General features: G+C 47.9%; 1 protein-coding gene and 1 long non-coding RNA gene across 4 annotated transcripts in view; one reads left to right on the top strand and one right to left on the bottom strand.

Moving 5' to 3' along the window:
• Positions 1–12,170: 12,170 nt before the first annotated feature.
• On the bottom strand, positions 12,171–19,584 carry LOC148108578 (uncharacterized). The gene is made up of 4 exons (XR_015727386.1): positions 19,449–19,584; positions 14,701–14,844; positions 12,732–12,919; positions 12,171–12,641 (listed from the first exon to the last, which is right to left on the bottom strand). It is a non-coding gene; the product is annotated as an uncharacterized LOC148108578 (long non-coding RNA).
• The window catches only part of COL15A1 (collagen type XV alpha 1 chain), a 101,043-nt gene continuing 98,801 nt past the window's right edge, over positions 19,005–21,246 (top strand). For all 3 annotated transcript variants that reach the window (XM_045780203.2, XM_045780201.2, XM_045780200.2), the window contains exons 1-2: positions 19,005–19,396; positions 19,476–19,561. In XM_045780203.2, the coding sequence (XP_045636159.2) occupies positions 19,386–19,396; positions 19,476–19,561 (97 nt within the window). In that variant the 5' untranslated portion in view covers positions 19,005–19,385. The remainder of the gene's footprint in view (positions 19,397–19,475; positions 19,562–21,246) is intronic.

Genomic DNA, 21,246 nt, shown 5'->3' with positions numbered 1-21,246 from the left:
GAATGTGCTAGTATTCTGAGTTTACAGATGAGGAAACAGGATGAGAGAGGTGAAGTGACTTACCCAAATAGTAAGTCGGAGAGCTGGCATTTGAAGCAAAGTCTGTTCATGTTCCGTCTGTGTGCTTAATCAGTGGTTCCCAGCTCTAGTGGGCCAGAATCTCCTGGAAGATTGGTGAAAACACTGGTGGCTGGGCTCCACTTCACGATCGCTGATTTAGTAGGTCTGCTGTGTGGGCAGGAGAGTTTGCATTTCTAACGAGTTCCCCAGTAACACGCATGCTACTGGTTCAGGGACCACGCTTTGAGAACCACAGTACTATTTGTCATACTTCTTCCTTTATAACCCTTGCTCATCAGATCCCAGGGGGCATGAAGATTTGGAGAGTGAAAAAGAGAAGTCTGAGCAAACACTGCTAGGTCTCTCTGGTTTGTGAAAGGAAAGAAAGCATCAATTTCCCGGGATTGGACCAAGAGTTTCCATGTCATCCACGCGTGTGTTGGAGCCCCGACCCCATTCCAGAAGGCCTCTCACAGAATCAATGAGCAGTTATGAGTCGAATTGGAGGATGAACTGACCGGTCGCCATGGAACCTCTGTAGGGACTTATTCATCCTAAAAGAATGCCTGACATTTATTCTGAAAGGCGTCTTTCTATAGACCCTCAATCCTTGTAGTACAAAATGGTATTTTTTTCTAAATATATTTCAAATGTTTTCTAACTTATTCTTAGACATCTATATCAGGGGGACATGGTACATTCAATTTTTCAAGTCTTTGAACTAGAGCCATTGCAAAATAATATGAGGAAGGGGGAATCAACACAGAGCTATTCACGTTATTTAAAAGAAAAAAAAAAAGCAAACTTAAACCCGTCTTGGCAAAATCTCCAAGCTCTGAACATGTGACAACATTCCAGAGTTGACCCTAGTGTCCGAGGACTTAAATTTTTCTTTAAGCTCCCAAATCTTTGGACCCTGAGACCCCATCCAGTGGCATTTGGCCCTAAAGTGCAATAAGGAAAAAGCTGATTTTATTCATTCACTTGATGTTTATGAGGACGATTACAAGCCCTCATGGCAGGAATTCACAGTCTTGGCTGCACACTGGAGTCACTTGGGGGAGCTTCTAGGAATCGTTTTGCCTCTGGCTGTGCCTCAGACCCAGCACTTCAGAATCTCTGGGAGTGGGATCAGGCAAGAGTGTTTTTGAAAGCCCCCAGGTGAGGCCAGTGACAGCCAGCACTGAGAAAGCCCAGCTTTAGGGTGAGTGAATTCTTGGTGAATCCCCATAGCCTTCCTCTGATTTTATTGACAAGGTGCCTTCTCAAAGTGCGGTACCCATCTACACCATCACCATGAATATATGAAGCATGAACTTCATCTCGATGCCTTTGTCTGCATGGCTTCCTTTCTGCAATTTCCCTCCTGATTTAATCCATGTAGAATGATGCTGTGGTAGACCAGGGATGAACACAGTTCTTTGCTATCTCTTCCATTGAGAGATGGGGTCTAATTCCCTGCCTTTGAACCTGGGCTGCCCTTAGTGATGTGTTGACAGTTTGTGACAGAAGGGATATTCTGGAACTTTTGAGCTAAGTTGCAAGAGGTCTTGCAGCTTTTGGCTAGGTATCTTTGCTCTGAGAGATGCCACCTACCCGTAAGAGCTCCAGCCTTGCCAAAGAGACTGCATACTAGAGAGGCTCAGTGTAGGAGCTGTGGTCGACACCTGCAGCCGAGCCCATCCTGTCAGCCACTCCAGGCATCAGGCACATGAGGGGACACTTGGATCCTCTAGATTCATTTTCCAGCCAGGTACCACTGAGTGCCCTCAGAGGCCATGAAGAGCAAAAGCATTTCTCAGCTGAGCCGTACCTAAATTCTTGACCCATAAAATTGTGAAATACTATAAAATGGTGTTTGTTTCAAGTTACTAAGTTTTAGGATAGTTCGTTGTGCAATAATAGATAGCTGGAACAGGTGTCTTTATGTTTCCTTTTTTTTTTCCCAGTTGCATTAAGAACTATGTTCCTTTGATTTATATTTCCAGTTTGTATTTTCCTAGGGATTTGGATTTGGATTTGTGGTTTGTTTTCACCTTTGCACATGGGCCTTGTCTTGTCCCCAGGTAGGGCTTTGGCTCCAGATTCACACGTCCAAGTAATCCCGGGACCCTGAATGTCAACTCCCCACCCACATTGCTGTGACATGGGCTCCTGCCAAGGAGATTTGTACATGAATGACCTTGAATTCCTTTCAATTCTTCCATTATTCTAAGTGTCCTGGATGGCGGAGGGAGAAAATGAGATTTGTTTTCTGAGTCCAACACTCATATCCATGGCATAGTGAGTGCTACAGATGAAATAAAAATGTAGAGAGATATGAAGCATCATTTCCAGGCTCCTTGACAAGAAGCCCCTTGTAAGTGGATCCATAGCAACCTAAAAACACAGAAATAAGAAACTGTAAACCCTGAATGCTTTCTGCAGTAATATAATTTGGGTGGTTTGAGCCTTGAACAAAACTGCCTTTTGCATGTATTATATATTTATTTCCTAAAACATGAAAGCATTCTAAAAACAATAAGTTGGCCACTAAGATGGGTAGTTTCCCATCTTAATTATCCCTGACCTCTACTAATGTTTCTTCCTACTTAAAGCATGAACAGCATCTACTGTCCCCCCAAACCCTCCCCACTTTTTTTTTTTAGGGATTGAACTTCTTTTAAAAAACAGATATAATATTAGAGAAATTTGAAAACCAGGAAAAATCTATATGCCTACCACTTTGACATAGTCACAACTATATATTTTTTTTAAAGATTTTATTTTTTTATTTGACAGAGAGAGAGAGAGCCAGCGAGAGAAGGACCACAGCAGGGGAGTGGAAGAGGAAGAAGCAGGATCCCAGCGGAGGAGCCTGATGTGGGACTCGATTCCGGAACGCCGAGATCACGCCCTGAGCCGAAGGCAGATGCTCAACGACTGCGCTACGCAGGCGCCCCCACAACTATATTTTTATGTTCCCTTCCTGTTTTTGCAAGTCACGTGTGTGCAAATATTGTTCTGGACTTTCCACACCCAATACTTTATCATAAGTATTTTCTCTGATCCTTCATAAACTCCATACCCATCATTTTTAATGGTTATAGAAGATTTCTTCAAGGCTTATACCATAATTTACCATCCTCTCTTTCCTTTTTTGAATATTTGGGCTGCTTCCAGTTTTTCACTAAGCAACTCTTTGATGAATATTTTTCTGCATATGGCTTTTTCCATATTTCAGGGTATTTTCTTAGGCTAGCTTCCCAGGAGGGGATTATTGAGTCAAAGTGTATGAACATTTTTATGGCTTTAAAGTATCTTTTGAAGAAGGTAGGTGTTCCATTTCACGAGGTTCACAAACATTAAAAAAAGGAAATTTGGCTTCAAGAAAATCCCTTGTAACACATGTATGTAAAACTTTGGGCAAAGGGAGGTTCTGATCATTTGCTAAGTCATTAAAAACTTGCCCTTTTAAATGAAAATAATTAAAAAGTTGCTTTTTTTTTTTTTAATTTGTTTTCGATGAGAGTCTTTTCTGAGATGTTCTGCACTGCTGAGCTTTTCTAAAAAGAGCCCACACAGCACTGTGGAACCTTTCTCTTGAGGCTCATGTGATCAGCATACCCATCAGCTATTTTCTCTGGGCGTAATACCCGAGTACTTCCAGGAATTTCTGCAGTGGAGAGGCTATTTGCTCCCTCACAAAACAGCCACAGATGAGGGGCTCTTACGGAGGTCTCCCCCACCCCGTCTCTGGGTTCAGGGCCCCGCCTTCCAGTTTCAGGCTACCTCTAGTGTGCTGCTGCCTCCTTGGGCTGAAGATGTCAACACCAGCTTGGATTCCTCCTCCTGACCCGCAGACCACAGGCAGCTCTTGGAATCGGGGGTCCCATGGGCCCACCCCAAGCAAACAGCGAGGTACCCACATCAGCCACAGTCCCTCTTGGCAAACGTTATTTGTGAAGCGTCATGTTAAGGTGGTGAACAACGCGTGTTGGGATTTCCTTGGACACACGTGGCTATGAGAAACTGGCGTCGCCCGCGGAAGTCCCGTGAGGCTCCTGCAACCTCTCCTGCGAAGGTGAGAATCTCTCAGCTGTCTTGCCAGGGGTCACCTGGAGAGCCAGGGTGTGGCCGGGGTTGGGAGGAAAGCCCAGGTGCCTCGCTGAGGGGCTGGAGTGAAGTGGGAAGAGAGGCCAGGAGACCCAGGCTCGAATTTCAGCTCTGCCCTTTCTTAACCCACTGACCTTGAGAAAGCGAGCTGCTTACCCTGCTGTTTCGGTCTTCTCCTCTCTGAGGCGGGGAGAAGAAGAGGTGCCCTGCCACCTCCAGGGTTCCCATGAGGATCATGTGAGAGAAGTGGCGAGGGAGCCATGAAGGCCCCTGCCTCGGTGGGGCATCATAGCCTTGTTTAGATTGTAAGAACACAGACCGGCTCAGGCCGGTGCCAGCCAACATTTTATTTTGCCTGCTTTTGGGTAGTGAAACCTGGAATCTCGCATGTCCTTAGGAATGGGAGCACTGGAAGGGTTGGGTCTTCCCCACCCCAGATCCTGGAGCAGTGCTGGGAGCCAGGGAGCCAGGGAGGGGGCTTCCAGACCTGGGTGGCACCAGGGTCCTGCACGGAGAGTGTGTGGTGCCTTACGCAATGAATCTACATGCGAGAACACTGAGTCACTAAATCCAGGAAGCGGGGAAAGCATAAACCAAGATAAGAAGGGACTGTCCACAGAGAGGGGGAGGCCACTTTTTCTGAAAATGGTGTCTTTTCAACCATTTTAAAGGAATATGTTGATATGATAGTTAAGAGTGTGGTAAGACTATTAGAGGTCCCTTAAAAGTTAAAAATTGAGCTACCCTATGATCCAGCAATTGGTATTTACCCCTAAGATACAGATGTAGTGAAGAGAAGGGCCATATGCACCCCAATGTTCATAGCAGCAATGTCCACAATAGCTAAATTGTGGAAGGAGCCGAGATGCCTTTCAACAGATGACTGGATTAAGATGTGGTCCATATATACAATGGAACATTACTCAGCCATCAAAAAGAACGATTTCTCAACATTTGCTGCAACATGGACTGGACTGGAGGAGATTATGCTAAGTGAAATAAGTCAAGCAGAGAAAGACAATTATCATACGGTTTCACTCATTTATGGAAATAAGTAATAGCAGGAAGATCGGTAGGAGAAGGAAGGGAAGAATGAAGGGGGGGTAAAGAGAAGGGGGAATGAACCACAAGAGACTATGGACTCTGGGAAACAAACTGAGGGCTTCAGAGGGGAGGGGGGTGGGGGACTGGGATAGGCCAGTGATGGGTATTAAGGAGGGCACGTATTGCATGGTGCACTGGGCATTATACGCAAACAGTGAATTCTGGAACACTACATCAAAAACAAAGGATGTACTGTATGGTGACTAACATAACATAATAAAAATTATTAAAAAAATAATAATGAAGAAAAAAAAATGTTAGAGGACGCAGTGGGAGGGAAGGATCTGATTATTCAGTTCGCGACGGAATTTAGTGGTCAGGGGGATGGTTAAAGGGTGGTTGGCGGTCCCGCCAACCTGTGTCACAGGCACTACTCCTCGAGCGTGGCCCTGCCCTTGGCCTTATGGTTGGCGTCTCTCCTTGCACTTCTTCCCGCATGTTAGAACCTGGCCTTTTTGCACGCAGTGGCCGGGAAGTGTGGAACTGATTCGGAGAACCAGGCTGTCCATCTGATGGAGGTGCCAGGCTGTGGTTCCAGAAGGTGAGAAATACTCCCTTAAGCCCCCTCAGCTTGAGTCAGAGCCCTCAGCCCCACACTGCACTCCCACTGTGGCTGGTTCCATTGTCCACTGTGATGTGAAACCTTTGAATGGCTACGATCCGTCTCTTCCCCCACCCAGAGGGGAAATGCAAAACACATGGGCCACCAGCCTCAGAGCAGGGCCCTGTGAAAACCGCAGGCCTCGGCAATGGACAATTGTTTGTCTCTCTTTGGGCATCTGGTTTTGGGAGACAGAGCAAGACTAGTTTAGCTCATCAGAAGTCACTGGGGCTTTCTCTTTAGCCCTGAGACTTTGTAAGTCAAGTAGTGAGGCTGAGGGCAGATGACTAATGCTTACAGAGAGATTCACTCCATGTTTCGTATTTGCACTCACTGGTGCTAAGAATTTTGAAATGGTCACACCCTAATATGGGTTATGGCCAAGTTATAGGTTATAAAATCTATTTAGTAGGTTTTGATCAATCTGTCTTTTTTTCTTTAATCCAGAGGAACAGAACAGAGTAGAAACTACCTGAGCTCGTTACATGTAGTAAGGGCAAATATTTCCACGTGAAGTGTGTGTTTATTGGGGTGCCTGAGTGGCTCAGTCGGTTAGTGTCTGCCTTCGGCTCAGGTCCTGGGTCCTGGGATCGAATCCCATGTTGGGCTCCCTGCTCATCAGGGAGTCTGCTCCTCCTTCTCCCTCTGCCCCTTCCTCCCCACTTGTGTTCTCTCTCTCTCTGTGTCTCAAATAAATAAATAAATGATCTTAAAAAAAAAAAAAGTGTGTGTTTATGGGATTGTGGACTGAGGGTCTTGTTCAAAAAAGTTGGAAAGCCACAGTCCGCCAGAATTTCTTAGTGGGACACAATTGGCACTGTTGCCTAGATATTTCTTTGTTGCCTCTCGCATTGCAGAATTTAGCCGCCTGGCCCCTGGCTGCCAGATGCCAGGAGCATCCCCATTCATTGTGACAAAGGAACTTCCCTCCCCATACATTTCTGAACACCTCCTAGGGGTGCCCCTGACCAGATCCCGAACCTATAGGATTGAGGAAAGAGGAAGCAGCAACCCTAAGCCCAGCAGAGCTGGGGCAGGAGGCAGAGTGGCATGGAAGGGGGAGAGAGAATGTCTCTGTTTTTCATTAGCTGTTCCCCTGGCCACTCTCAGGAGCAAGGTGTGGCCCTGCCATCTGGGGACATCAGTCCTTAATCAGTGATAAAGGTCCTGTCACTTTGGACAGATTTCATATCTTGCCCTCTCCAGCTTATTGCAAGGACACATTTATCAATTCTCTTCCTCCTTGAACCCAAAATAGCTGTGAACTGTAGTTGCTTCCATATTTGCTATTGCCTTCTTTACAGATACTGGGGAAGTGACAGGTATTATCTGGTGTGTTGATGAGAGTATTGGGCTAAGGTGGAAGGCAGGCAGCCCTTGGGTGTGGGGTTTGCCTATATCCTGTTGCATAGACCTCTCTTCTTTGGCCAAATGATACCCAGGCCATCCCCGGGCTGTCTTATTTCTTTAAAGCTGCGCATGAGAGCCTAATTGGATTGGCTTTGGAATCAGGTGCGAGGTCCCTTCTAGCTCTGAGCTGTGTTGTCTCCAAAATCTTGGATTCTAAAGGCCTTAACTCAACAGAACATATGATCTCTTGCTCTTTCAAGGGTGTGGTGAGTGGGGAAGTCCATCCAAGAGAGGTCTTGGCAGTCTGTCAGAGCTAGCAATTGCAAATGCATTGTTGTATGGGATTATATTTCAACTGCAAAGAATCCTAATGCACAAAATGCCAAGGTAAAGTTCAGGAACGAGGTTCTGTGAGAAACGGAGATGCTGAAACTTCAGGCCAAGGGCAATGAGACTTCAGTGTGTGGAAGGGGGTTCAGAGGAGCTTCTTTAAATTCCAGTTCCCAGGGTCTGCCTGCAGACATTCTGATTTGGAAGGCATTAGGTAGGTGTTAGGAAGGTGTTAGGTAGAAAATGCAGAATCTGCATTTTTAGCATTCTCCCACAAAATAATTCTGATGCAATTCTGATGGGCTACAGGTTAAAAAAAACTCTGGTCTCAACCAAGGCTGACTAATGCAGATCAGCAGAGTGAAATGCTCTAGGACGGCACGTAGCAAAGTGCTCATGCCATGAGAATAAAGCATGCATTTCTTATTGCCTTTCTGACTTATAATGGTCTTGATTCTGGGTATATGGAGAACTTGATAGGAGCCCCACAAGGCAGAGAGAAGATCCCTGGACAGCCATTAGGGCACTTGGCTCTGGCTTTGCCCTGGATTAACTGGGGTCCTGGGCAAGCCCCTTCCTCTGTCTGGGCAGGAGTGGAGACTGGCTTGATGATCTCTGAGCACTCTTCTAGATCTGATATTCTTTTTTTTTTTTTTTTTGGTCTTATTTATTTATTTGACAGAGAGAGAGTACACGCAGGGGCAGTGGCAGGGAGAGGGAGAAGCAGGCTCCCCCCAAGCAGAGAGCCCAATGTGGGGTTTGATCCCAGGACCCTGGGATCATGACCTGAGCCAAAGGCAGATGCTTAACCAACTGAGCCACCCAGGTGCCCCTTCTAGATCTGATACTCTATAAGTATGGGCTTTTATTTATATTGAAAAGACAAAGGCACTAAATAATAAAATAGAAAAATTCTTAGTGACTACCATGTGCCCACTCTATATTACTATAACTATTTTTCTTTTTAAAAGATTTTATTTATTTATTTGAGAGATAGAGAAAGAGTACAAGTTGGGGGGAGGGGCAGAGGGAGAAGGAGAAGCAGACTGTCTGCTGAATGGGGAGCCCGACATGGAGCTCGATCCCAGGACCCTGAGATCATGACCTGAGCCAAAGGTAGACACTTCACTGACTGAGCCATCCAGGCACCCTACTATAACTATTTTTTCAATTCATGACACTTGAGACATTAAGTGACTTTTCTAAGGTCACACAGTCAGTAAGAGTCCACGAATTTAAACCTATACAGTCTGATTTTGGATACTCTTTGCTACTCATATGTCAGATGTTGGATGGAGTCCTTCTGCCCCTTGAAAACGACCTTTGCCTCTGCCATTCTGTGCCTTTTGGAAGCTCAGAGTCATCCTCAATATCTAAGCAAATTCTCAGAAAGCTGAAGTTCTTATGCTTACCTCTGATGCTGAACTCTCGTTCCTACTAAGTTCCCATGATGGCTCCTCAGTGCACCCCGTGTGTGCTGCCTCTCTCCTGTTGCTTTGACCAAGATATGGAATTCATCTCTCAGTTGACATCCATAAAACCCCATTTTCACAAGGCGTTTATGTATTTGGTAAACTTGATTGAAGGCTTCTGATGTTGTGGCTTCAGGAGGGGGACTGGCAGGAGGAGTTTCCATTGCTGGAAAGCAAACAGCTACAAACTGTACCTTAGCTTTATAGTTTCTCCAGTGGTCTGGGGCCACGCCTGCTACAAATGTTTCTCTGGCTGCATCATCTACAGACTTTCTGGCCTCTGTGTTGATGCTGCTTATAAGCTCTTACTCTCTGTCTTGACCTGGGTTTCAGAAAGCAGAGCTTGAGGCAGAGACTTCTAGGCTACTTTGTTACAGAGTACAATCCAGGGAATGAGGGAAGTGGGAATGAGTCAAGGAGCAAGAAGATACATAAGAGGCATCAAGTGGATGATTGCTCTGTCTTGTGGGATTTTCTTTTAAGAAGCTGATCTGTAGGGTCATTCTTCTGAGAGAGGAAGGGAGAAATATCTATTCACCGGTTTCTACCTCCCATTGTTGAGAAGTCGGCCACACAGTATTTTCTTTGCATTTCCAAGTTGCTTACGGTTGGACAGTAAGTAAATCCTGTGGCATCTCAGGCTTCAGTATCGAAGGAGAAGCCCCAAAGAGGGAGGAGGGTGGTACCCAGTCTGGGTGTAAGGCTGCCAGGCTGTGCCCATGGTTGACTGGAATCCATACAGAGGTGATGGCTGCAGCGAAGGCTGTGACTAGAATGCACGGCCATGTTGAGTCAGGTGATGTGGGAGGATTGGAAGTGGTGTGCTAGGGATGTCTAATCCAGTCCACCCCTGTACCTCTTAGGTTTGCACATGCCCTCCCAATAGATCCAGCTCCCATACTAGGATGTGGGGCCCTGATGTTGTGAGAACAAGATGTTCTCTTCAAGGGCAAGTCCAGCTAGTCAAAAAGTTCCTTTCAGGGTCATAGCCAACTCAGATCTGGAAGATTTTAGGCAGGAGAGCTAGTGAAACATGCTACAATCCCCCAGCTGTAGCCGGTGCCACTTACCTTCTCCATTGCCCATTCTCGATTTCCTTTAGTTTTGGCCCAGACTTTGTTCTGAGTTGCTCACCCAGTGAGGTGACCTGGACGTTTATCCTTTAAGAATCTGATCTGGGGGCACCTGGCTGGCTCAGTCGGTTAAGCGTCTGACTCTTGATTTTGGCTCAGGTCACTATCTCAGGGTTGTGAAATTGAGTTCTGCATGGGGCTCCGTGCTTAGTGGGGAATCTGCTTGAGATTCTCTCTGTGTCTCCCTCTGCCCCCCCCTACTTGTGTGCAGGTGCTCTCTCTCTCAAATAAATAAATCTTAAAAAAAAAAGAATCTGATCTGTTCATTGCCTTAATTGTCTCATTTGCCATCAGTATGGAATATGGAGGCACCAAGAAATCCCCATGAAATTACCGGAGTTCCTCTCTACCCTCATAAGGTAGTTGCTGTCACACTTGTCATGGAAATCAGGCTCTTTATCCCCACCAATACAACCACTCTTTCCCTTGTCCGCTGGCTCGCTGGCATGAGCACCTTAAAGTGACCAGGGGTCTCAGCTTCAAGTTTGGCAGCTTTACTGTATCCTCTGAAATAATTTTTCCCTGGAAACCAGCCTCTCCTCTGGAAGGGCCTAGGGTTTCAGTGGAGCACTAGGAGAGAGGATAAAAGGGCTCAATCTTACTACTATCTCTTGGCTTCTACAGCCAAGTCTTGGCTTCTAGATCTAGCTACTGAGGACACAGCACCATGTGCTGACCACTCTGGAGGAGAGTGCCACAACCTTGCACTGTGTTGTCCCTAAGCTGGTGCCTTAGCTGAGCCTTTAACGGGCCCTTCCGACGTTGTATTAAACTAGCTGCTAAAACCAGTGGTGCATGCTAAAACCAGTGGTGCATGCTAAAACCAGTGGTGCATGCTAAAACCAGTGGGCTCCTTGGTCATTCACCCTTTGTCGTGCTTCTTTTGCCATAAAATGGGTCCCTTCATCCGAGGCAATGTTGTATGGGCCCCCATATTGATAAATCAAGCATCCTTGGTGCTGGTAAAGGTATTTGGTCGGGGAAAGCAAACCTATATCCAGATAGGTATTGATGCTGGTATGGGAGAATTGCTCAAGAAAGGGTCTGAAGAACTCGACTTGACACCAAGTGACCGGCTGCTCTCTTTGAGAAATGGTGCCATATTGAGGGGTCATGGTTAGTTTCGTTAGCTGGCAGGTTGGGCATGCTGTAGGGTCAGTAGCCAGATCTGCCTGAGAGGGATGGGGCCCATGTTGTTGGGTCTTTGCTTAACATTTACCCCTGCCATCATTGTCACTCTGTTCAAGGCTCCACCATGTCTGCCCTGGGGTAGCCAAGGAGAGAGGCTGGCTGACATCCACACAAGTCACTCTGTCCACCTGGATGTTGACTGTCTCCTCTGTGGTGGATATTCTATGGTGAATGTTGTGAAATACAAAGACCCACACATTTTGTGCCCACTCCCATCAGTCAATACATAATAACATTTTCCTAGATCTCCTTGTCCTTGATAATCCAGTCTTCTCTTTCAGGCCCCTGGCCAACATCCGAGACATTTGCACACTGCTCGGCCATGTTTGTACGTGGGTAATTCAGACCACTTCTCTCTTGATCAGAGTGGTTGACCAAGCCTACTATTCATAGTTCTACCCACTGGAAGAAATTCTCTTCATGATTATCCTTTAGGACCATCCTTGAAATGGTTGCAATACAGAGACAGTCCATTTTTTAAACTAGCATCAACACATCACACGGACTCATCTGTGAAGGAGCCTGAGTTCTTTCCTTCTCTATTTACGGGTCATAGGAAGCCACCCAGGAGCCATAGATGTGCGTTGAAGGAGGGATATTAGTGCAAAGTGGTAGGTGACATGGGAATCTGGGCTACCTGTTCACATAATTCACCTGTGCCTTCTAGATCTGTTTAGGCCTTTTCTCAAACATCTAATTGGGATAGATATACTTAGCTCCTGGCAGAACACTTACATTAAACTACCTGACTTATGGAGCCTGGTGGGAAAGGTCAAGTGGAAATCCTTAAAACTACCTCTCCTTCTCCATCTCCAAGAGTAAATAAGAAGCAATACCACTTCCCTGGAAGCACTGCAGATATTAGAGCCGCTATTAAGATTTCATTGGTACAGGGGTGGTGAGTCCCGCTATATTTCCACTAATTCACTTCCATGGCCCTTGCAAAAGCCAAATAGATTGTGATGGAAAATAGTGGATTGTCATAAACTTGGCCAGATGGTAGCCTCACTTGCAGCTGCCATGCCAGATGCAGTGTCTTTATTGGAATATGTCAACACAGCCTTTGGCACTTGGGACGCACCATGATCTGGCAAGTGCAGCCACAATCCCTATCAGCGGGGAACACTGAAAGCAATTTGCTTCCATATGGCGAGGAGAGTATGACATGTTTACTCTTTTTTGCCCCAGGATGGTGTTAACTCTCCTGTTCTCTGTTATAATATAGCCTGCGGGGACTCTGTCCTCCTGATATGCCACAGGTCATGATGCTTGTCCCCTCCGTTGATGGCATCATGCTGATTGGACCTGGCGAGAGGGAAATGGACAAGCACCTAGAGACTCTGTTATGACACACGAGGCTGAGAGATTGAGAGGTAAGCTCTGCCCCCACCTTACCCTAGGTTCTCAGCAGCTTTTGGTGTCGCTCTGGCATTAGAGAGTACGGTCCCAGGAAGCAGAAGTGAAGGAAAGGGTAGTGAGGTGGGGAGGGAGGAGGAGCCCATACGATGCATCAGATGATAGATGTCGGTCTCGTGAGACCATCTTCTGAGATGCCTTGTACACGGCTTTCTTGGACAGTGCATCTGCGAGAAGTAGGGAGAAACAGGTATCTGTTGGCTTCCACTGGGGAGAAGTTTGCTTCCCAGGGAGTTGCTTGCACATCACTTCCAGGTTGCTCATGCTGAGTGGGTCATGCATGTGGCAGCACCGACAGGGAGCTCTGGGGCAGGAAGCCAGAGGCGTTCCGCATGAGCGGGGGGGCACGGGGGACAGGGACTCTGGGTGCCTCTATGCGCTCCCACCAAGTGGGAGAGGGAGCTGACTGCCAGTCGTTGGTTAAGAGCTGCTGGGTCAGCAGTGACTCCCCAGCCCTTCAGGTCCGTGTGGGCAGAGCCGACTCCAGCAGCCAGAGAAAGCGCTCAGGGAGAGGGAAGCAGGGGCTGGCAGTTGGAAGCCTTTGCCTATAATACACATGAATGACCAAGGCAGGGGGTTCAAGGACCAGACACTGGCAGGGGCACTGAAGAGGGTCTGTCACACTCCCCCTCCTCGTCCTCTTCCCTTCAGGATTGTCAGGTTTTCAAATTCATCTTTTTCTCTTATGCAGCCCTCTGTTCCCATTTTGCACCTCCGAACACATCAAGGTGGTCATCAGAACAAGGCTCCTCGCTGGAAAGCAGTTGGGGGCTTAAAAGGTCATTGTTTTCTCTTGTTACCCAAAAGGCAGCCCTCTTTGGCTATTCTAGTAGATTCTTTTCTAGTCAGCTAGCTAAGTTTATTCCCCTTTTTCTGCCCCTGGAATCAGATGAGGATGCAAGCTTTGGGTGCCTGTGGGAACTCTGTCACCACAACTCCACAAGGGAGGTATTATCCCTGTGTCCAGGAGAAGCAGGTCTCGGAGAAGCTATGAGCTTGGTAACTTCTTCCCAAATCAAAATTCAGAATGCTTCTCACTGATTTTTGTACCCCTTCCAGCTGTGGGAGACAGTCTGGAGAATGTTTTTGGAGACTGTGTTTTCTGGGACACTTGGGTGGATTATGGGAAAATGGAACAGCACATTAATTTAGCTGAGTCCTGGAAGAGCAGGGACATAAGATCCCCACGTCTCCACATGTCCTAATCTCTCAGATTGTACTGAAGCTGTGGTAAACAGTTTAAGACCTTCTTGGGTATGACATGAGGCTTCCTCTTGGCTGTTTCTACCACTTCATATTGAATGGAAGGAAATCGCTGAAACCCTCAAAACACAGTCTGGCAGGAGGTGAAATGCCTGGCTTGGCATCCTGCCCCCATCCCTCCCACACCTGCAGCTGGGACCATTTGGATGCCCTGCACCCTCCCCGTCTTCCGTCAGCCTGAGCTCACAGTTCCCACTCTGGGCCCAACTCCAAAATGAGAGCCCTCCTACAGCCTTACATGGCTGGGTCTCCCAGGTGAAGTAGGTACAAAATTAACAACATTCACATGCATTTGTTTCCAGGCATTTGTACAGAAGAAATGTGCTTTGGAGACTTTCATCTGTAGGTTCCAGTGAACTGGGTATTATCTGGTATGTACACAGAGGCAGCAAAATATGGAATGTGCACATGGGATCTCCCTGCCAGAGTAATAGTGGAACCTACTGCTGTTAGCATACAGATCTTCTGCTACTTACAGTGGGGTTAAGTCCCGATAAACCCATGGTCGTTTGGAAATACCCTGAGTTAATGCATCGAACCTACAGAACATTGTAGCTTAGCCTGGCCTCCCTTAAACGTGCTCAAAGCACTTATATTAGCCTATGGTTGGGCAAGATCATCTAACATATAAAGTCTAGTTTATAATAAAGCATTGAATACTGCATGTAACTTATTGAATACTTACCGAAAGTGAAAAACAGACCGGTTGCATGGGTACAGAATGATTGTAAGTGTATCGACTGTTTACCCTCACGATCGGATGGCTGACTGGGAGCTGCAGCTGGCTGCCACTGCCTCACATCCCGAGAGCGTATCATCCCGCGTACATCTAGCCCAGGAAAGATCAAAATTCAAAATTTGAAGTACGGTTTCTATTGTACTGACCACATATCGATTTCATACCATTGTAGAGTCGAAAAGTTGTAAGTCAAACCTGCGTAAGCCTGTGACCATCTGTATGTACCTTGAATTATAAATGGGACCACAGTTAAAGCCCACCAGGCAAAATGCAGCCATGCCTTCTTCCTGCCGGGAGTGTACATAACTGAGGGGGACAAGACTTGTTTCACAATACCATCTTAGTTTTCTTTTTTTTTTCTTCAAGGTAGATATACTTTATATATTAAACATGCAGAAATATGTTCTTCCACATCTTTCTTGAAACCTGATTTTATGTATCTATACATCTTTTTATTTTTTACCCATTTTTAACAGAAACATGAGCACTCAATCTATTCCACTTTTCTTTCTTTCTTTCTTTCTTTCTTTCTTTCTTTCTTTCTTTCTTTCTTTCTTTTCTTTCTTTCTCTCCTCTCCTTCTCCTTCTCCTTCTCCTTCTCCTTCTCCTTCTCCTTCTCCTTCTCCTTCTCCTTCTCCTTCTCCTTCTTTAGAGAGGGAGAGGTGGGGAGGGGCAATGGGAGGTGGGGAGAGAGAATCTTAAGCAGATTCCATGCCCAGCGTGTAGCCCAATGTGGGGCTCCATCTCACAACCCTGAGATCATGACCTGAGCCAAAATCAAGATTGAGCCACCCAGTCATTCCCCACTTTTCTCTTTTTTTATAAGAAAGACAAAGTGCATGTAATGACAAATGATTCATAGCCTTTGTGTTGAGGAACAATAGAGAGTGGCGGGGACTATGGCAAAGTGGAGAGCACAGCCTTAACTGAAGGCAGCAACCCCTTTTCAATGCCAATCAACTGTTGGCACAGGGAATACAGGCCCCATGCTGCCAGGTTTTCCAAAAATTTAAAAAGAAGCCAGAAATCTAGACTTTAATGTAAAATCACCTTATTATCCAATACTGCTAGCTACTTTAATTTTGAGCTTGGCACAAGACAAGTTGAAAAAAACATACCCGTAGGCCAAATTGAGCCAGTGGCCACCAGTTCACAACCTGTGGTTTTAACACTCAAATAGAACCACAGACCTATCAGACCATTGTAGTTGACATAGCTCTTTCTAAGCAATGTAGAAATAAATTCTAAGTTTGAGTTCAAAGGAGGTCAATTACATCTCCAGTCGATGTGATACTTTACAAGCAATAGAGAAATAGAGAACTAAGAAAGCAAATTCCCTATGGTTAGAAATTCGTACTAAAATAAAGTATTCCAGCACAGAACGGCTGCTAGTGGGAGAGGATTCATATTCACAGAGAGTACGAACAGATGAAGAAAGAAACCATGAAGCAGACGATTTTGTTAGAACGCACTTTGCTTTGTGTATTAATTCCACGTGGGGCCATCCTAGCTCCAGAGCTACTTTGGCTGCTGGTGCTGCAGCCTCTTGAAGGCTGGGTTTCGGATGTCGTCTCTCTTGCATCACACCCTTGCCAGAATCTCACCACCATCATTTATAGAAGCGAACATGCAAATGAGCATTATCTTGCATCAGACATGCTACTAAATGCTGCGGATCTCAGAAACATCTTCATCCTCCAGCAACTTATAGGAAAAGCTCTCTGTCATCTTCGTTTTACAGATTTTCCCACATTTCATATAGCTCATTAGTAACAGAGCCAGGATTCACCAGGCGGCATGATTCTAGAGCCCCAGTTCGTAATTCCTGCCTTCTCTGGGACCTCTTGTTTGTTAAGGGATCTGCTTCTCTAGTGATAGGGAATTCACCACCTTTAAGGATCTTCTGCAACACTGGAAGACCTTTCCCATTCTCTCCTCTTATGCATCTTCCTCCTTGGCTCTGGGACTTGTCAATCTGTCACTTACTGGATAGTTGACTTGGTAAATTGCATGGCCTTTCTGAGCCTCAATTTCTCCATCAATAAAATGGGGACAGGAGGGAGATGGCTGCATCAGATTTCTCAGGGTTCTATCCACTGTAAATGTTCCAGGATTCCAAATGCTCAGAGAATACCAGTGATTTCAAGGCCACATGCATACCCATCAATTGGCATGTCATTGAAGGTCTTGGCTCTGTAGCATTACCCTGCCTGCCATTCCACTCTCCAACCCAGGAAGTCTTTAGCCATTTGCTGCTTGAGTGTGCATCTCTAGGATTAGGGCCTTTTCCCTCCTCTGAATCCCCTGCAAACTCTCCTTGGACTCAGAGGCTGGGTGAAGTTCACTTTCATCTCCAGGCCATGCTGCTCTCTTCCCATTCCGAAGACTGTTCACATGAATCCCAGCTAAGTATAGATCCCGGATATGCAGCCTTTGACAGGGGACAGAGCATTGTGGAGTGCAAGTTTTCTTATTGACAGACTCACAGCCACTTACTTGCCCACGTCAGGACCATCATGTCCACTATACAGATGAAGAAATTAAAAAACCAGAAAACGACAGGATCCGCCCAGCTTTACTCTGCAGCCCAGGCCAGAACTGGACTGGAAACTGAGCTCCTGACCACTGGCTGGAGCCCTCATTGGCCATGCAGGCATTAACCCTTTCATGCCAGGGTGCTGCGTGTCTCCAGTGGGTCTAACCGCCTTGTCCTTGGGCCCGTAGTGTGACTGAGTGGTGCAGAGCACAGGTGTCGGCACCTGTCCCGCATAGGCTGGGCATGTTTTAAACCTCGGCTTCCTCATGTATGAAATGAGGATCATTGCAGTCCTGCCTTTCCAGGGCTGTGGCGGGGATTAAGCAAGATAACACAGGTATAGGTATCCCCTGCTTTTCAAAGGTTCATGTTTTGCTGCTTTGCTTTTATGAAAGACCTATGGGAATACCTGTTCTCTGTAACTGAAAGAAATCCGAAGAGGATTTTCACTTTTGCAGAGAAAAGGGGCAAAGTGAAAATAGTGTTCAGTGTTTTGCAGGCAAACTGTTATAGATGCAAGCAGTGGGATCGGCCCCCGCAAACATCTCAGCATCAAGCTGCCCCCCACTTTGGACTGTGTCTGTGAGCATCTGTGCTTTATCTCAATTTATTTTGGGTATCGTTAGCAAGATGTGTCCTATGGTATTAGAAAAGCCTAAGAGGGGTTATTTTTTGGGGTCTGGGAACTCTCAAACATTTTTCCATATAAATTAATGGTAATTGCTTCTTTGCTTTACACCATTTTGGCTCCTCAAAGATTTTGTAGGAACGCTCTACTTTCCGACGTTGGGGGAAACCTGTAAAGCATTTATTTAGCACAGGGCCTGGGAGATAATCAGCACTCAGTAAATGTTAGCTACCATGTCCATCCCCATCCCATCTCTGGGCGCCTAACTCAAATTACTAGAAATGCAAACCAGGAACTGAGCACCGTGCCATAGCCCACTGTGGCCACTTGGTGCATCAGGAAGAGAGGCCCCTGGGACTTGCCAGGTTTCAGAACTGTGCAGGTCTCCGTGGACCTCTGTGGTGCCTCCTCGCACCCCCAAATCTTGCCCTATTGTGTCTGCTAGTAATCATAATAAAAAAAGCCGTCATTTGAGGGTTTAGCCCGTGCCAGGCCCTGTGCTAAGCTCTGTACACGTGGGATATAGTCACACACCCGGGATAGCTTTGGGAGGCTGAGCCTGGTTCACCTCTCCTACATCATCCCAGTGCCTGGAGTGGTCTCGCCTGAGACTGTGCTCCTTCATTCACCCAAAGTTTATTGGCACTTCCTTCCACTTACTATTTTGTTAGCCAGATAACAAAATAAATATAAATTCTCACCCTCCTGAAACTTACATTCCCGGCAGGGGGTAGAAGGGGAAGGCAAGTTATAGAGAGGGAAACCTTGGAAATACTCGATACATTTAAATTTTTTGTTAGGATTATTTTTGCTGCATGTGTTTATATGTATCACTGTACCCCTCAAAATGGGGTCACTTCTGTGGGGTTCGTGTGTCAGGCGTGCAGGGCAGGCAGAGCAGTCAGGAACGCAGCCCTGCTGTGTGATCTTGGACATTCGCTCCATCTCTCTGAGCCTCAGTTTCTTAGTCATTTAAGGAAATCACAATGACTCCAGCCTCCCTAGGCCGTTGAGAGAATTCCATTGGCCCATGAAAGGAGAGCGCTTCGTCTGCGGGGCAGCCCCGACTGGGACAGACGTTAGGGCGGGAGGGAGACGCGTCCGGTTTACCCAGAGGAGCGCGGGCGCGGGGCTTTTCTGGAAGGTTACATAAGACCCTCGGGGTGGTGGCCGCGGCCGGGAGCGCACGTCCGTCGAAGAGGGAAAGGGGCGTGGGGACGGCGGCGGCGGAGGGGACCCCCGGGGCGTGAGTGCCGCGCCGCGGGCCGAGGTGGGCGCGGCGCGGCGCGCGGGCAAGCGCAGGGCGCGGCGGAGTCGGGTTTCAGAGCGCGAGTGACTCAGGGGAGCCGCGAGGCTGCCCGCCGCCGCCGCTGCCCAGCGCCGCCTTTGTTCGCCGCAGGAAGGGCGAGCGGCGGCCAGAGCGCAGCCGGGCGCACAGTGCCTTCGGGGGCTCGGCAGGCCTGCGAGATGGCGCCAAGGTAGGACTCGCTTCCCCGCGCCCCGGCCCCTCGGCCCTCCCGCCCGCCTCACCTTCTCGCCCCCCGCCACTTCTTGCAGGAGGAACGCGCGCGGCTGGCGCCTGCTGTTGCTACTTTCGGTCTCCGCGCTTCTCCCCGCTGTTACCCGGACCCGCTCCGCGACAGGTAAGCGACCTGGCCTGACGGTGGCACCGGCTGCGTCCGCGCCCCGGGGAAGTTGGTTTTGGCGGCGGGCGTGCCTGCGGTGCGCTCCTCATTCCTGGACTTAAAAGGGAGTCCTCGCGGCTCCGTGCGCACTGGCGATCCCGCAGCTTCCCCGGGCGGTGCAGGGGATGCGAGGGGCGACCGGGAGCCCCTGCCCCGCCGGGCGGGCGGCGCGCCGTTTGGGCACTGTGGAGCTAGGCGCGGCCCCTCGGATCCTGGGCACAGAGGGACTTTGGAAGTACAGTGACAGCGCCAGCGGCTCTGCGGGGACAGTTAGCTCCAGCTCACCCGGCGCCCGCGCGCAGGTCGTGCGAGCTGGCTGGTTCATTTTAAGGACAAGTCTGGTGCCCTCTCTGTACACAGGTGCGGGAGCGTGACCACCAGCGGGGACACCTGGCGCCTTTGCCGCGCAAGAAATAACGGGACTGAATTACCTCGATGCCTAACTTAGTCCTAAGTTACCTAGGGGAGTCCCATCCATCCTGGGCAGTGGCGCCATGGGTGATGAGAGAGCTAGGGGCGGGGAGCCAGGGGATCTGGTCTCTTCTGTTCCCTGAGCCTCAGCTTCCCCACCAGAATCCAGAGGCGGGTGGATGACTGGTAGGGTCTAAGTTAAAACAGATTTTGGTTAAGGTGTGTGTTCAGGCTGCCTGTGCTTGAATTGTGGCTGAGTTACGTGACCCAGCTCAGGACAATGAATTTCACCTCTCTGTGCCTCAGTTTCCCCTAAACGGGAATAATTAGACCACCTTTCCTCCTTAGGATGCTGTGAAGATTAAAAGAGGTATTAGAAATAATATGCTTTTTGCACTGTGGCCCATACTAGGCACAAAGTGATAGAACTTTTGTGTTGACCCTTGAAACAACCGTGTGAGCAAGCAATGCAGGCAGTTGACAGAAGAGGATACTGAGGATGAGAGAGGCTTAGGAAGTGGCCTGTCCCAAAGGCGGGACTTGAGCCCAGATCCCTGGGCTCCCATCCTTCCTCCCTCAGCTCTTTCTCCTTGCCGGGTTGCGGAACTACGTTGACTCCACAGTAGCCTCCCACCCCTTTTGGATTGAGAAAATCAGTACTTAGCCTCAATAGAATAAGTGTGTGAGAAAGGGCAACAACCTCTGTCCCTTTGAAGGAAACTGATGATTGAGGGTGGCCTGGGTTAACTCTTTGTGTGCCAGAGGAAGCCTCGGACAGCCTAGACCATTGTCTCCTTGGGAGCAAGACCCAAAGTCAGAGGCCACTTTTTCCTGCCAGAGCCTCCAGCCTGGCCTTTCTTGCAGATCAAAGGGCAGCTGGAGCACAGTTTTGGCTTCTCAGCACCGTGGCCCATGTCGAAACGTTGCAATTTTGCATGTGATAGAGGGTACTGCCAGCTCAGCGGCAGAGGGCAGCTTCGTGTTTCATGGTCGTTTGTGAATTTTGCTGTAACCCCACCTCCAAAAAGGAAGACGATTCTGGGGAAAGAGGCTTCGATGTTTCTTTCTTCTCCTGTGTTTGAAGGCCGGACCCCTTGATGTCCAGTCAGTTGTTAGAAACAACACAGAGGAAGTCCTGTTCCCATCCATAACGTAAAAAGGGAGTGCCAGGAAACCCTCAGGAGTTGAAAAGGGCAACGAAAGGGCCATTTGCCACTGATGGGTATTCAGGG

This window comes from Ursus americanus, chromosome 18 (genome assembly GCF_024610735.1).
Source record: "Ursus americanus isolate L20-20 chromosome 18, mUrsAme1.1.p, whole genome shotgun sequence".
Lineage (NCBI taxonomy): Eukaryota > Metazoa > Chordata > Mammalia > Carnivora > Ursidae > Ursus > Ursus americanus.
Note: the sequence above shows the minus strand (reverse complement) of the source record. Positions and strands in the feature narration are given on the sequence as shown.